General features: G+C 44.3%; 1 protein-coding gene across 2 annotated transcripts; it reads left to right on the plus strand.

Moving 5' to 3' along the window:
• Positions 1–1339: 1339 nt before the first annotated feature.
• On the plus strand, positions 1340–13994 carry snx21 (sorting nexin family member 21). Of its 2 annotated transcripts, none has more exons than XM_084916424.1 (6): positions 1340–1525; positions 5810–6129; positions 6957–7162; positions 7553–7694; positions 7803–7968; positions 12535–13994. In XM_084916424.1, exons 2-6 carry the CDS (start codon positions 5841–5843, stop codon positions 13037–13039), a joined length of 1308 nt encoding a protein of 435 aa, XP_084772550.1. In that variant the 5' UTR covers positions 1340–1525; positions 5810–5840; the 3' UTR covers positions 13040–13994. The 2 variants fall into 2 exon arrangements, with proteins under 2 accessions (XP_084772550.1, XP_084772551.1); XM_084916425.1 differs by lacking the exon at positions 1340–1525 and adding an exon at positions 1539–1763.
• Positions 13995–17372: the final 3378 nt, after the last annotated feature.

A 17372-nucleotide genomic window follows, 5' to 3' on the forward strand; every position in this document is an offset into this window, starting at 1 on the left:
AGCCACGTGGTTGTGCCTCTCGGCGTCTGCTGTTTCAGCTCGTATCCTACAGCCTGCTAGTGTGAGCTGGACTCTCTCTGGGTCACTGTTGCACAGCATGCAGCTTGCATCCTGTGGTAGCTTGTGCTGTGGTAGACTCCTGTCTCAGTTTATCTGGTGCATAGGGGCCATGGTCAGAGCCTCTGCGATGTCCTTCAGGCCGGCTTATTTTAGCCACTTCCACTGTCTCTCATTATCCATCGGTCATCATCAAACATCAGAATTTCACAAAGAATCCCAACTTTTAGAGACTTGGAGTTTTATTACTAAACTGCCTGTTTTATTTCCAACTGCTGTAGGACTTTTGAATTCAGTTTCATAAACACAAAGTTCAAACAAGTCATTCAACTTTCATAATTATCAAGATAGCGAGATCATTTACAGTTATTCTGGTCTTTGGTGTGTCTTAGCATCAGGAAGAATGAAAACAGTATTAGTGAGCAGGTTAGGAGGTTAATATCAGTCCTGTATACTTCATTCATACTTCATTCTAGGAGAATGAAAAATTAAGAAAATAATTGCTTGAAGTTCATACAGTTATATGACCACAGACTCATCTCTACAGATTGTTGTGTACTGTTCTTCTTTTGGTTGGTCCCTTTAGGTCTCCCTACAGCAGATCAACTCATCCATGAACCCCCTCTGAGGTTTCCCCCTTTCCTCCTGCCGGGCAGCTCCTCTTCAACATCCTTTGTCCAGTATATCCACTATCGCTCTCTGTGCATGTCCAAACCAACTTTGTCCCTCTGACATACTAATATTCTAACCTTGTCCATTGAATGCCTGAACATCTCCACCTCAGCCTCCTGTCTTTTTATCAGTGCCACCATCTCTAAACCACACATCACAACAGGCCTCACTACTGTCTTTTAAAACTTCCCTTTCACTCTTGCTCTTGCCTTGACGCTCACTCCACCCTGCCTGCCCACACACTCTGTTTCAGCTCTCTTGTGGACTTGCAGCTTAAATTATCAGCTCAAATAGCTGTGCTGCAGCCCTGGATAGATGCACTGTGACCCCTGTGAACAGAACGCTTCCAGTGTTGTGCCAAAAAGTGATTAAAGGTTGGTGGTAATTAATATAGAACCTGTCAGACACATCTCAAACATATCTCTCATAAATGATACGACTTTAAGTATATTAGACATAAAAGCACACATAAATCTGTTTTTGGTAGTCCATCGCTTTGATCTCACTAATTGTGATGACTCAGTGAGCATGTAGCCCCCTCTGCTGGTCGGACCCGAAGAGTGCATGTCCTTATATGGCAGCTGCCCGATATCCAACCCCGGGCCGCCTCCTCCTGTAGGCTGCGGCGCCGGCGGGTGGACAGCCCCAGGAATAAGGATACAGCCAGTCAGCTGTGTGCGTGTGCGGAGCCCACAAACCCCGACAGGATCGTGCGGCTCCCAGATCCCGACCCGTTGGGCTTCAAACTTTACTCTGGAGGAGCTGGTATGGAGTAAAAGGAGCGGAGGGAGTGCGGGTGAGTCCCGCGGAGCTCGGAGTTAATGAATCGGAGGTGGAGGAGCAGCTCGTGGAGTGTAAACAAAGTTTTCTGGGGTAGCTTGTTAGCTAGTTAGCCGTTAGCGCCACAGCCCAGTTGATGCAGTCATAAACAGGAATGTCAGCTTCAAATTAGAGGGCGGAGACTTAAACTTCTAATCCACGGTGCTCGGATAGATTAACAGGAGCTGTGGGAGTTTTTCCGCTTCAGCTGCGGGGTGAGTTCGTCCAACCTCCGGAGAGCTAACTAAACGCGTTTATCGTGTGATGCTCAGTAACTTTGAACCCCCCGACAAGCAAAGCTGTTAGCTGGTTTGCTAACGTTACACTGCTGTGCGTGTTAGCCTCCACCTCTACAAAATACACATTTTATTACTGGTGTCCACAGCTGATACATACTTGTGTATTTAACGTTGTTTCTGGTGTTGACTACATAATAATTATCTGAGGCTTTCACGGACGTCACGTAAATTCGCTTTCCTCGTGCTTAATAGTTGTAAAGCGTATTCAAACTTGTTTATATTGTTAATAGTAATTGTTATAATTGTTTGTTTAGCATTTTCTTTGCGTAAAGATACAGCCTAAAAGAATAGTAAAGGTAAAACAAACAAAAAGAATGAAAGAAGTAGAAAAAAGATTTGATCAAACAAAAATTAATTAAAAATAAAACTGATGGAGTCCCCCCCCCCCCCAATAAATAAATAAATAAAAGTCCAATTTAAATACAATCAAAATGAAAAGTGAGCAGCAGAAGAACAGATGTTAATCAGGATTCACTGTTGCTGTCAATCAACCAGCTGTCAGCTGAGTTGCTGACTCCCAGCTCTACGGGTTAAAGGTGTTTGTTCTTGTTTTGGTGGTTTGGAATAATTTTAGAAGAACACCAAAACGGATAAATCCTAAAATCTTGTTAAACTCCTTTCACAAACAGCCCAGATATACATGTTACAGAATGCAGTCTTTAGCAGTGCATATGACTCAGTTTACACAGCCTATCCTTTTTATGTGACATTTTATAATCCATCAACCTTTATTCAGCTGTAACTTTGTGTTTAGCACTTTTCTTTTACAATTCTTGTCTAAACTTTTTATTCTGTCTGTATGAAGATAAACACACCAAAGTAACAAACCAGTCTAATTTTCCATACGCTCTAATGCAGCCCACTGGATGGCTTAGATAAAATGCATTACAGTTGATGTAATGCAAGCACAGGAGAATGCAAATGAAAAAGTATTTTTAGATCTAGATAAACTATTTGAATCATACTGTTGTTCAGCTGGAACAGGGAAGGGTTTGTGGCTTTATGGATCCACTATGATCACTAATGTTTCATCACTAGAGGTCAAATTGTTGATGAGCAGAGTCCATCTGCTGGTTGTTTTGTAGGTGATGTGGCTCTTTTGACTTCATCAGACGGCGACTTCCAGCTTCTACTGAAAGTAGCATTAGAATTAGTACTTCAGAGTCTAAGGCCATGGTTCTCAGTCAGAGTGCAGTGAGTCATCAGATGTGTTGAAAATGCAGAATTGGTGAGCGGGGGATCCTGAGGAAGTTCAGCAGGCCAAAGCCTGGCTGCAGGCTGACTTAGCAAATCGGTGCATTATTAATGTGTGACATGGTTTCCATTGAGAGGAGCTGCCAGCTCTGTAACTGGAGCCAGCTCAGCGGGTTTGTTTCACATGTGGATCAGTGTGTCTGCAGTCTCTTCCTGACCTGGATTCTAAAGTGAGTGAATTTTATTTTTCCCTGTGGTGCTGATTCACAGTCCCAGACACAGAATAGAGTGATTTGCAAAGCAATTCAAGACTGCGTTATGGAAAAATAACACAGAAAATAGTGCTGTTTTTGTCAAATAAATGCACTTTTGGAATTTGTTGCCACAAATGTGTCAAATGAAATTGCAGCAAGAACATGTTTCGTCTTCTTTTAACAGCACTCTGTAAGAGTTTGGGACCCGAGGTGCCCAACTGATGGACTCAAATGTTTTTCCATTCGTGCTTCAGGGTTTCAGCTGCTCAGCTGTTCTGGGCCTCCTTTGCTGTATTTGTTTTTGTGTGTTGTTGTTTTGCAGTTCTTATGAGTGGGTCACAGATGTGGACTCTTAAACTACAAGTCTAAAAAAGGAGAAAGAAGACAAGAATAAACCATAACCAAATGTCTTGATGCACCTTCATCCAGGCAAGGACATCCCAAAAAGTTGAGACTGAAGAAGTCACTCCCACTGAAAACGCTACGTCCAGATGAACAGAATCCACTTTTTGGGATACCAAAACATTCCTCAGAGATTTTGGTCTTTATTACATGACAGCAAATGGGTTCTACTTGACTGAGATCTGGTGACTGGAGGCTGTTTGAGTCCAGCAAACTCAGTGTCATGTTCAAGAAACCGGTGTGAGATGATCTGCGCTTTGTGCACTGCTGCTGTTGTGCATTTAAAGATGTTCTTCTACAACCCTGCTCGTAACAAGTTGTTTGAGTTAATGTTGCCTTCCTGTCAGCTCAAAGCAGCGTGCTCCTTCTCTGATGCCATCATCAAGGCTTATTCTTCCACAGAGCGGCTGCTCACTGGATGTTTCATTGTAAACCTTGGAGATGTTTTTGCGTGCTTGGTTTGAAGTTTATCACTGCTTACTAGAGATGGACCGATCCAATATTACGTATCGGTATCGGTCCGATACTGATGTAAATTACTGGATCGGATATCGGAGAGAAATAAAAAATGTAATCCGATCCATTAAATATCAAAAAAGCACCTCACAAAACTTGCGACACCGCGTAACTCGGCTCATAACCGTAGCACGTCGGAGCAGTGTGCTCACGTGATAGAGCGGCTGTGTGTATTTGTAGCCTCACTACCAAACCAGCATTTCATCTCTGATGAAGTGATCCCAGAGAGAAGTAAAGCAAGTGTGTAAGTTCATCTCTGAATGTTTGTAAAGCATTCCCACGTTAAGCTTAACAACCGATATATGGAGCGACTGCCCTTCTCTCTCCCTCCCTCTCCTGTTGCTACTTCAATCGTGAAACTGATCAGTGATCAGCTGATCGGCTTTTCTGTCGCGAGTCCTCTCTCTTGTTTATCTCCCACTTTGCACCAGAAAGAGGAAACCAGCGGCTGAACAACAGCAGCACGTTTAAGCTTGATAAGCTGTTGTTAGAATTTATTTAATATTACTTTCTACACCAGGATCTTTTTCTACGCAGCTGACGGCTGGTAACTGTGCAGGGGCGGATCTAGCAAAGTTTAGCCAGGGGGGCCGATAGGGCATGAACAGGGAGAAGGGGGCACAAAGACATACTTTTCTTTCTTATTCTTATTTAAAATGTCGAGCTTTTAATAAATAATTATCTGAATCTTACACCCAAAGTTTTAATCTGATGTAAAATATATAGAAGTCCATTACTGTATATAGTAACTGTTAAGTCTAATATACCCTAGTAAGCTATAGTACTCTTTCCTTTGGGAAGGTACCATCTGTGCAGTCTGCAGTTCTGTTGAAGAAAGATGTTGAATCTATTTAATGATTCTTGAAAAATAATTTATTTCTTCATTTTTTTTTCACACTGCATCAAATTAAAGTTGATTACGTCGATTAAGCATCATGAGGTGGAGGGTGGTTCCCTATTTTTTTTTATTTTTGCTGGGAGTTTGCAACCCTATTAGTTAGGTTGCTTAATATTTCTGCTAAGTACTCTTTAAAATACCAGAATAGGGAGGATGGAGCAGGTTTAAGTTTATTAGATTGATCAGTTTTGCTGAACTATGAAATATTTTGGGCACAGTGCATTTTTTACATACAGGTATAACAGAATAGCTTTAGTGTTGTTGTTTATTTAAACTTGAGTATGAACTTATACAAAATGCAGCAAGATATTAAAAAAACAGTTTTATTGATTAAAAAAAACACTATATCGGATTCATATCGGTATCGGCCGATATCCAAATTTATGATATCGGTATCGGACATAAAAAAGTGGTATCGTGCCATCTCTAAAAAATAAATCGGTTTGTTGGCATGTGATTTGAACAGGCCTACCTAATGAAGTGGCAGGTGAGTGTGTTTCTAAGTACAGCTTCGTTATCAATGCTACATATACATTTACATGCATGTAGATAGTTCATGCAAATGTATACAAATTACATGCAATAAAAACCTGTGCAAAACTAGAATGAAAAAACAAATGAAGCTTTAAAATAATATTATCAGAAGATGCTTTAATAAGTAATAGATAAAATGACCTTGTAATCTTCTATTTCTTTAGGCTCCTCCCCCTGTGGTGGCCTGGCAACATCATGGCGTCTCGGCTGTTGGACCGCCTGAAGCGCTCGCTGTTTAAAGATGGTCAGGGGCTGGAACCTGAGCAGGAAGAAGGTGGCGGGCCGGAAGAGGCGTTCAACCAGGATCGCTGGGAGGACGAGCTGGCGGAGGATGAGGAGTGTGTAACCGATCGGCTCGGAGGGATGCTGTGCTTCGACGGCACAGACGGCGGTCTGGAGGATGGAGCCGAGGGTGAAGGGTCAGGACAGGACAGCGACTCTGACTTCCTGGGAGAGTCGATGGAGGATGGTCCCAGCAGCATGGGTGAGGTGTTGTTCTCTCTTTTCACTCGATGGACCTTGAGCGAAAACATTTTAATGTCTGAATCTGATTGAAATCAGTGCAGGTCAGCACTGATTCAACATCTGTTGAAATTCCTACATACAAGAATGACCCGAATGAGTATTCTTCAATACGGGGCGATCGTTGGGAGTTCGTCTTGTAATCGGAAGGTTGCCAGTTCGAGCCCCTCTCGGTCGTTGTGTCCTTGGGCAAGACACTTCACCCGTTGCCTACTGGTGGTGGTCAGAGGGCCCGGTGGCGCCAGTATCCGGCAGCCTCGCCTCTGTCAGTGCGCTCCAGGGCAGCTGTGGCTACAATGTAGCTGCCATCACCAGTGTGTGTGTGTGAATGGGTGGATGACTGAATGTGTAAAGCGCTATACAAATACAGGCCATTTACCAATACTGTTGTTTGGTTCAAACACTTAGCAGACATTGATTAATGATCAGCAACAAAGTCAGACTGGGCGGCTGTGACAGAGTTTATTTATCAGCTATCGATAGAAAGTAACAAAAGTTTACCCAGCGATGGAGCACACAACAACTCACAACCTAACAGCCTGCAGTTAATACATGCGGGGATGTTGTTCATAGTTGTACTAATGCTTTAGAGATGTTTTTATAGCTAAAACCAATTAACAGAAACTATAATCTAATGTAATATGTTAGCCAGCTCCATGGTTACAGCTCAGCAGTGTTGATCTCCAGCAGGGGAGCAGTTTAGCTTCAGTCCACTGAACTACACTCGAGGAAACCAGGGCATGTTGTACTCCCTGGTCACCTGACCTGGCTTTCACCTGTCTTTTGTAGACACCAGTCCTGTGGGAATTTCCCCAGTGGGCCACTCCTCCTCTTCCTCCTCCTCCCTGCTGACTCGGCAGCTTCAGGAGAGCTGGAGGAGTTTGCGCGGACTCAGTGGAGGAAGCTCGGTGTCCTCTGTGAGATGGCAGACGGACAGCTTGTTGTTCGAGGTGACCGACGCCAGCGTGGTGCAGGACGGCTCCTCAAAATATGTGGTGAGTTGGCAAAGAGAAAAAAACTGTAACATTATAACCAAAACAGACATAAAAGCTTCCAAATCCAGGCACTCTAGATTTGACAAAGGCCTTTAATTTATTGGTCTTAGGACAAAAAAATACACCGACAGGTATCAGCTTGTCCCTTCTTCAGGCTGCTGAAATACGAAGATGCCTACAGAGCAATTTGAGCCAGGGCCAGAGAGAGCCCCTGACCCTTCTCTCTTCTCTGTGTAAAGTGCTGGTGCACATCCATAGATTGGATTTGGATGCTCTGATCAGAGTCACGTATACGTAATAGTCTCTGTCCACAGGTGATGTTTTAAATGTGCCATGGGACAGATCTGTGCGCCGTGGAGCTCAAACTCTCTGCTCTCCGTGTCTCTCCAGCTGTACACGATCCATGTGATCCAGTCTGGCGCGAGCGATAAGATTCCTGCCATCATCACGCGTCGGTACTCTGACTTTCGGCGCCTCCATGCCACTCTTCGCCGTAAACACGGCGAGCACATGGAGCGTTTCTGTTTCCCACGTGAGTAAACCTCATGTATGCTGTCTTACCTTGATGCTGTGGCTGTTACACTGGTACAGGGAAGTAAGAACTTCATAAAACATGAACGTTTGGTTTGAAACTCCGCAGGAAGAAAACTCAGGAGGAACTTCACAGCAGAGACGATCGCTAAGCGGAGCCGGGCGTTTGAACAGTACCTGTCTCACCTGTGTTCCCTGCATGCCCTGCGGGGGGCACTGTGTGTCCGTCAGTTCTTCTACTTAACCGACTTGGAGACTGGACAGCTGCTCATCAGGTAACTCTGATAAACCTCTGTCTCCTCACTTTTATCCGTCAATGTCAGTGTCAATGTCAAAACAAAGAAGGTATTTAATAGATTAATAAAACTTTGAGTTAAACAATTGAGTCATCGCCAATTTGTGCTCTGAAGCTAGCTACAATATTTGTGCAAATTAATTACGCTGTGTGGTCAAATATTAGAGGAAATATGTCCAACATGCACTCTTTGTTGATCAGTGTTGGGTCACTACTCAAAAAAGTAATATATTACACATATTACAAATAACTAGGGATGGGTATCGTTTAGGTTTTATCCGATACCAGTACCAAACCAGTACTTTTGAAACGGTGCCGGTGCTTAAACGGTGCTCGAACCGGTGCTCGAACCGGTGCTTAAAGAATGGAGAACTCAAAATTGGTCCAAAAACCTCTCAGGTTCAGCTGTTTATTTGTAAAAAGATAACAATGTTAGCCTTTTCTGCAGCTATGGGGCATATATGGTATCACTCTTGGCTGGAAGCAGTGCTTAATCAATGGAAAAAACACAAACATGTTTTCCACTTTTTCTTTGGTCATTTTAGCCTTTTTGGCCAGGGTGAAGGGAGCATCTGTCATCAAACAAGAAGACAGCCGCATGTAGCTACGACGGTGTTTGCTAGTTCACCTTACATGCATTAATGTAATAACGTGGTTAGCCTACTCAACGTAAATTACACACGAACAACATTAAGCTACTCATGCAGAGAAGAACGGCTGCTGCTGCCATCATCATCATTTCTGCTACACTGGCAGGGCTAGGGGTCAGGACTCTCCTCTTCGGGTTCTTGGGGGATGTTGCTAACTCCGGCTCTGATAACAGGCACCACACCCGCAGTAGATGTGCTCGGTGTGAGGTCTCGCAGCAAGCTATCAAATACGGCGCATTTCTCAGCTTTTAACAAAACGCTATGCGTCGCCAGGTGTTTCATCAGATTCGAGGTGTTACCTCCTTTGCACAGTATCACAGTATCAGCTTAAAGCACTTGTTGCAGGCTGCTGAGTTTGCATCTTTTGCTGTGAAGTACAGCCAGACTTTGACCGCTTCGCCTTGGGCGTTTTTAATCTGTAGCTCTGCTCTAAAAGAACATACGTACCTGGGCCCGCCTACTACGCTCGCAAAGGTAAAATGATTGGCTGGAATCCAAAGTGTATGACATCCGGATACCGGATTGTTACTACCGTTTATGTCAGAACCGGTGCCATGATGGCACCGGATACCGGTACCCATCCCTACAAATAACACTTTAATTTAAAGTAATGCAGTACGTTACTTGGTTACTAAAGGGAGATGATAATTCATCACATTTATAACATTACTTTCAGTTTACTCTGTAAAACAGCCTGAAACACATTGTGTCATATTTACCATTTAACAGTATAAACCTGAGGCTACAGCCCCCCACACCAACACAAACCCCTAATGTATTTAGGTATGAACAAAAAGCCGACAACACAAAACGAAGATGAAAACCAACACGAAGAGACTTTAAAGCCGTCGTCACGGTGATTCAGGTAGAAACGAAGGCTGCAGCCTGACGGCTCATCCGTTTGTTATGCGATGAAGTTCAGCGGCGGCTCGCTTCACCGTGGTGCCTTGCATCACTCTGGGTTTTTGACTAGCTTAGCATTAGCATGCTGTCTGTGCAGGTGCTTGCAAAGAGTCGAAGTTGTGTTAGCAGTATAATACAGTTGTTTCTGTCCTGGATACAGTTTACCATTACGCTCTTGCCCTTTTGTGCAATAGAAATAAAAGTTGTGTCCATCTCAACGCTGTAAACTTCTATTTTCCTTCTCCAGCAACTGAAATCAGCTGATTGCAGAGCAAATGTAAGAACCAATAAGCAGGATCGATAGGCAAGTAGACTAATAATTCCAACTAGGAAAGGTTCTCGATTGCCATCCCTACTGAGTACACATTCATACAATAACTACTTCGCTGCACTGAAACAAACATTGCTTCAATATCCTTTTTGATTCTAATGGTTGACTGCGGTTTACAAAATAAGCACTGTTTTCTTTAATTAGACTTCACTTGAGTCCACAAATTCATCAGGAAAGTGTTTACTGACGTCAACTATCAAGTGAAAATATCAAGATTTTGCAACTAAAAGACTCAGTCCCTGCTGGCCATTAAAAAGAATGTGGATCCAGTTTTATTTAAATCATAACAACACTCACATCAACAAAGAAATATAGTGAGAAAACCCCAGCATTCAGATGACTCACTATAAGCAAGCACTTGGCGACAGTGGGAAGGAAAAACTCCCTTTAAAGAGGAAGAAACCTCCAGCAGAACCAGAAGGGGCAGCCGTCTGCTGTGACTGGTTGGGAATGAGGGGAAAGACACAAGACAATAGAGTAACTGTGGAAGAGAGCCAGACTGTGAGACTTCCCAGTCTGTCCATCTTTTATATACAGTACATGTATATAAACAAAGTCATAATGCTTTGGTGACCAGTGTTTCCTCAGTGAGTTTCAGTTTTTGTTTATAGGTTTGGCTTTTTTTCAACTCTAACCATAAAGAAACAACTATAAATGATATACAGAACAAATTTAGCATATGCCTTAAGGCAGGGGTGGGCAAACGTTTCAGGTAAGGGGTCACATTACGTTTTAAAATTTGACAGGCCAGCACCAGATGCATACTGTACATATCAAACAGAAGCCTAAAAAGGCATTACAGTGACAAGTCAGACTCCCAGGTAGCTTGTGCCTCTCGATGACCCCAACACGCTGTCATACAGGTCCTCTCCACCCATTTTCCCCTTTAGGAAGGCCAAAAACTCCTCCATTATCCCAAAATTGTCATTATTCCCATCCATTCTATACATCCATTTTCTTGCGCTTATCCGGGGCAGGGTCGCGGGGGCAGCAGAGAAGCCCAGACCTCCCTCTCCCCAGCCACCTCCTCCAGCTTATCCGGGGGAACACCAAGGCGTTCCCAGGCCAGCCAAGAGATATAATCTTTCCAGCGTGTCCTGGGTCTGCCCCAGGGCCTCCTCCCGGTGGGACATGCCCGGAACACCTCGCCGAGCAGGTGCCCATCCTTGTCAGATGCCCGAACCACCTGAGCTGGCTCCTTTCGACTTGGAGGAGCAGCGGCTCTACTCTGAGCCCGTCCCGGATGGCTGAACTTCTCACCCTATCTCTAAGGGAGAGGCCAGCCACCCTTCGGAGGAAGCCCATTTCCGCCGCTTGTATTCGCGATCTCATTCTTTCGGTCACTACCCACAGCTCGTGACCATAGGTGAGGGCAGGGACGTAGATCAACCGGTAAATTGAGAGCTTTGCTTTTAGACTCAGCTCTCTCTTCACCACAACAGACCGGTACAGCGTCCAAATCACTCCAGCCGCAGCACCAATCCGTCTGTCGATCTCCCGCTCCCTTCTCCCATCACTCGTGAACAAGACCCCGAGATACTTAAATTCCTCCACTTGGGGCAGGGTCTCGTCCCTGACCCGGAGTGGGCACTCCACCCTTTTTTCTGGCTGAGGACCATGGCCTCAGATTTGGAGTTGCTGATTCTCATTCCCACTGCTTCACACTTCGCTGCGAACCTTTCCAAGGCAAGCTGGAGGCCATCACCTGATGAAGCCAACAGGACCACATCATCTGCAAAAAGCAGAGATGAGATCCTGAGACCACCGAAGTGAAAGCCTTCTGCCACTTGGCTACTCCTAGAAATTCTCATTTCTAGTAATTATTCCCATTGTTTAAAATTCACAGCTGAGCGGTGTCTCTACTTTCGTCCAGTGCCAAAGACTAGCTAAGTCTTAATCAGCTAGCTCAACACAGTGAGTCACTGTCCTGCGTGATAAGCTAATTTTTTTTCTAATTTGTTCACCCTCCCTGGACGCACTCTTTGAGAAACTGCCCTTGCTGGTATTTGCTAATTTGAATGCCAGCAAACAACTTTGTGCTTGATTCTTGGATGGCACTTTGTCGGCTAAAAATGTTTTGCTGATTCTGCAAACTAGCTGCCGACCCCGTTCTTGCATTGACCGGTTGTTAGCATTATTAGCATGCTTGGTGGAAATGTGACAGCTGATGTTGTATTCACATCTAGACATACAGCCTTTGACTGGGCTGAAAAAGTATAAACGCTCAGCACTCACACTCGATGTTTCTTTCTTTTCTTTGGCCCGCTCATTGTTGCAGATGGGCTCTGAGCATTAGACCACAAATCACTGCGCCTAATGCGCCATCTGGTGGAACGCCAGGCATTACAGGACAAGGTCAAATGAATGCAGTCATAATTATGATCTGATTTGATTTGGGCAATTCTGTGCTAATCTTCGGCAGGCCAGATTAAAAAGACCAGGATGTGGCCCGCAGGCCGTAGGTAGCCCGTCCTGCTTTAAGCAGAACTCTGTTAGTCCAGCACAGAACAGCGCACCTCAACATCTCCTTAGCTTGATGCTTATTTCTAAATGTACTGTAAGAATAATATTAGATTTTCTTGTGCATTTCTTGAGTTTCATTATTTATTGAGCGGTTTGCCACTGTAGTGTTTCACTGTTCAGTTTGTCTTGTTTCGTTGAGGGCGGGACGTTACCAGGATGCCTTGGGTCCTCTGCTCAATGCCAAGAGACTGCAGCAGAAACTGGGATGGGCAAGTTACTATGACAACCAGACTCAGGCCCCTCCTCCAACCTCCTCCCATTGGTTCTTCACCCTGGTGGGACTGTCGAGCTGTTTCCAGCAGGTGGACCAGCTGGAGGAGGCCCGAGATCACTGTGACCACGCCCTGCGTGTTCTCACCCCCACCGAAACTCAGACTAACACAGAGGATAAGCCCCTCCCACCTGACAATAAGCCCTTCCAACCGTCGGAGGCATCGCGTCTGGACGACGACAGGCCACACCCCCTGCTGTTGCCGCTGTTACGAGTGATGGTTCGGCTGTCGTGGCAGACGGGAAAAGACAAGCGACAGTGGGAGGAGCTTCTGCAGCATCTGGAGGAGCGGTGGGTGGGGCTAGACAATCATCCAACCATCAAAGAATTTCTGGTTAAACACAACTTGCAGGATGGCGAGGGTGAGGGCTAAAGAGCACGCACGCTGCAGAGTGCAATCAGTACGGTACGGGTCGAGTGTTAGAGCCACTGCAGGGGAAACAAAGCCGAGATTTTCAAAATAAAATCTGAATGTTTTGAGTAATTTTAGTTTTATTTCTAATAAAAAAAAAGTTATTAAAGGGAAAAAAGTTTCACCTATAAAACCTTCTTTTTAATGTTGTGACGTTGGACATTTTAATGTGGGATTGGAGGCAGCCTCAAGTGGCCGTTAGAGGAACTGCAGCTGTTCACACGAGTTTGGTTTGAGTAATAAAACCAAAAACATTGTTCCGAAAAAGAGTGATGTTAATGTAATGAAAGAGTAGGCTTCAGTAAATATCTGGGGGAAAGAAGCAAATCACAGAAGCTTGATTACAAAATGACGGAGCTGATGAGGCTGAAGGACAGTTGAGGCCTTCACCTGAAACTCGGCCAGTTCAAAATCTCAGTTTTTATTCCCCCTGACAGCGGCTGTAATACTCTGAGTACTAATGGATCAGTCAAGGGTTCAGTTGTAATTTCAAAGCCTTAAACTAGTTCAGTGGTCTTTGCAGGTCCGATGCTTCACATGAGTTTTGTTCTTAACCGTGACTCCTCACAGGATTTCTAAAACAACAGCCTGTTATTCTACTTCAAGAGGAACTTCTACAATATTTAAGACTTGTTTTCTTTTTCAAATAAATTTATTTTGAAAACTTGATCCAGTCGAAGAAAAAAAGTGTCCACATCACATTTTCAGAGTTACAATCAATGAAACTGCAGAAATGTTTCGTAGAAACGTGAGGAGCACAGATTAAGAACAAAGCTCCAAGAAGGAAGCAGAGGAAGGACAAAAGGCTGCCTCAACAAATCACAGGTCATGTTTCACTCTGTGACTCTGAGGAGGAAAAACACTTATAGTTTTAAAAGTCCTCTGACTTCCTACTAAAAGGTTTACTGATGATTAACAGTGTTACATATTGCAGCATTTAAAAGGGAGCAAACGGTGCAGAATGTAGAGACTCCTTGAATCTTGTGGACGATGCACGACGCGTTAAAGGCGCCCTTTAAATGTTTCACAGCAGAAAACCTTGATTGTATTTGAGCTCTGATGAAAACAACAAGAAGAGCGACACACGTGCAGAGAGTGTCCTGCAAAAACAAATGACAGTCAAACTTTAGTATCCATCTATAAATCGATATCGGTAAGTGGGGCGGGGCTTTCTACTCATGTTGAGCACTCAGAGGCTCCAGGCCTCATTCACCCAGTCACACACACACATTCATGCAGTGCTTTTATTCAACACTCAGCCATCCCATATTACTCTGCTTATCCGCTCGCTCTCGTTGTGTTCGGCTGCTGTGGCGTCGATCCGACTGTGCCTGTAAATAACAGTAAAGTGGCGCACTGAGCTGAATTTATGTTACTGCAGTAAATGACTAGAATAGGTCTTCAGGTTATTTTAAATATATTTATATTCTTAAATGTTTTGTTTGTCATGTTTTATTTCAAATGGAGCCTTTCGCGTTCCTCGCACTGAGGAATTCAGCGTCAGACGCCGTCACACATCCCTGCTAATATATACGCCTGTTTCTCTTATTCCTGCATATAAATCAGTCACGTTCACCATATTATCAAACTGTGTCCGGTGTGGGTAAAGCTCACAGGGCTGAGCAGGTGGATCATATGGCTTAAGGCTGTTGCAGAGGCCCGGGCTTTAATCCGTCCAGAGGCCTTTCACGGTTCCCCCCCCCGTCCTTTCTCTGTTGTTGCAACACAATAAAAACTAAAAGCACCAAAAATATACTTTAAAAAACCCTTTTTTGGTTGCAGGGTTAAAAAATATAGGCACCACGTTATCTGAAGGTTCTGTTAATTGATGGCTGAACTTGACAGTTGAGCTGGATCCATGATCAGTGTCTCAAGTCAATTAAAAAATATATATATGTTCAAAACAAGATCTGTGGCACACTAAGTGTACATTATTCAGACAGTGCTGCAGGTGAGCATCCTGCTAACTAATTTAGTGCTTTAAAAGGTTGATTGAATGATTTTGATAACATGTAAGGCCTTATTTATTTATTTTTTTTTAGAAAGAGTGAAATTATTCAGTGCCTTTGTAGATTTTTAACGAGGTTGTGATCCACCTGTGCACCAGGAATAAAGGGAATTGTGAGCGCAGGTCAAACAGGAGATGCAGAAACTCCACAGAGCACCTGTAAAGACCTGAGCTGTGACACAGTCGCACTCACACTGAGCCTGATCTGTGTGTGTCTGCGTTATTTACTAATTGTGAGAGAGATTTCATTTCACAGCTGAGGAGTAAAGCGATTTACTTGCACGTGTTTTCCTCCACCTGCACCGTTTCCACCTGCAGTGGAAAATTTCAGTGGAAAGCTTTGCCTGTTGCCGGTGCGTCACATATTCAGCGGTTAAAGAGGCGTTAAATGAGAAACGCTGTTTATCTGGAGGAACACTTAGCGCCTCTCCTCCCCCCACACAGCTCTCACAGCTTCGCAGTCATTCGAGATAAAATCTGCGTGCTTTTTACGTGGATGCGGTTACTGTGGAGACCGGCCCGAGTGGACGGCCACACGAGACAAAAATAGATGCGAGGAGCTGGATTTACATCAGCAGGAGAAATGTCAGACGGGACTGATGGATGGAGAGGAAAACAGGTGATTAATAATGAGGGACTAAGCAAAGTTGTCAGCGCCGTGATTTTGGGGCTGAAGGTTGGACACTATGCACACGTAGAGATTTATGCACTTACTGTGTCACCTGTCACGTAGAAAAGCTGCTGATTTGTCAGATGTGAGTGCTGCAGGATCACAGTACATGTTCAGTATTATGCAGAGTTCTGTTATATCCAGCTGTCCTGCCGCACTACAGAAACCCTGCAACGCTCTCAGCTTCACTTTCTCATCTAATCTGGTAAATGTCTGTCTGTGTGCAGCACTTTATGCTTCTCATTCACACTCACCAGTCAGGACCGTCAACCCTGTGATGAGTGCATGAGCAGCTCTGGCTCCTGAGCTCCCTCTATACTGAAAGTAGAGTCAGAGAGGCCACTGCAGAGGAAGCGTGTATACTGGAGACTATGCACAGGCAGTTTCTCACTTCTGGGTTCAGTGACAGTTGTGTTAGCTGTGACCGTTACACAGTAACTGTCAGCCTGCTCTGGTTTCATACAGACCACAGTAACCACAGGGCATCGAGGGGGGTCAGCGCATTCACACCCCGACTGCGAAATACTGTCAGACGATGCTAGCGCTACAGAAGCATGTGCAGGGTGTCCTTCGGTCTCAGCGTGTCTTTGAACGTAGGGCCGCTGCTGCAACTAATGATGATCTGAGTAAACCTGAACCCAAGTGACTCATCAAAAAGCAAGAAAACACTTGGAACAGTTAAATCTGTTTTGATGTCCACACAGCTGAGCCGAGTGTTTTAGTGCATCGCTCTCTGATATTTCAGTTTGAGGAAATGAGCGGCAGTGTGTCAGAATAAAGTCCCGCAGGATGCTTCGTGGGGCTGTTGTCTGCCTTACTTTCCACCTCACGTGTGCAGTTTCTCAGCACAGAAGGAGAAGAGTGGGTTGAACCAACTAATAATTCTAGTGCCGGACGTCCTTGTTTTGAAGAGCTGTTCAGGGACGGCAGAGGAGTAAGTGATTTTAACCCACTTCTTACTTTCAGTTTAAGCAAAAATGACTTTCCGAGAGGTTCAAATATGCTTCTTTGCTGCATTGAGGCTGCGCAGTGCTTTAGATGAACATTGTGCAGCTGCAGGTTCTGCAGGATCTGACGGCTTCAGGGCATTACACAAAGAACCTTTCTCTCTGCTGATCTCACAGCTGATTGGTTTAGACCAAAAATGTGGAACGCAGTTTCCCCTCCCAGCCTCTGCAGCTCTCCATAGCTGCCAGCTGTCTGTTAATAACAGATGACATTATCATTATTTTTATTTTTACATTACAAAGCCAGTCTGTGCAAAAAATATGAAAGTCCTCCACCCGGAGTACTAGTTTCTGGAAGGTCACACCTGATTTCTGTTTTCTTGTTTTTGTGTCTTATAACCTGAGCTGCAGTTTGCAGTGAGAGTGTTTCTGTGTTTTGTGACACTGACATGAAAATGAAAACAATCATTTGAGCTGTTAAGCGGATGAAATGTGAAAAACTGCAGTTACTCTAAATGTGTCTCCTGCTCCTCGGCCAGCTTGATGAATTTTTATTTTAACGGTGTTATTTGGGCTAAAGCTGTACGCAGACACGTCACAGATGTTTCTAATGGTTTGAAAATGCACTTGTTGTGTCAGATGTGCAGTTTTCAGTGTAGACTGTGTGTA

Source organism: Perissodus microlepis, chromosome 20 (assembly GCF_051167445.1).
Source record: "Perissodus microlepis isolate ML-2025 ecotype Zambia chromosome 20, ASM5116744v1, whole genome shotgun sequence".
Lineage (NCBI taxonomy): Eukaryota > Metazoa > Chordata > Actinopteri > Cichliformes > Cichlidae > Perissodus > Perissodus microlepis.

Bases quoted from the DNA above. Each gene is read 5' to 3' on its own strand.
- snx21 (XM_084916424.1), top strand. From the start codon at position 5,841: ATGGCGTCTCGGCTGTTGGACCGCCTGAAGCGCTCGCTGTTTAAAGAT. The intron at 6,130-6,956 runs GTGAGGTGTTGT...TGTCTTTTGTAG, and splicing joins GGATGGTCCCAGCAGCATGG to ACACCAGTCCTGTGGGAATT. The intron at 7,163-7,552 runs GTGAGTTGGCAA...GTGTCTCTCCAG, and splicing joins ACGGCTCCTCAAAATATGTG to CTGTACACGATCCATGTGAT.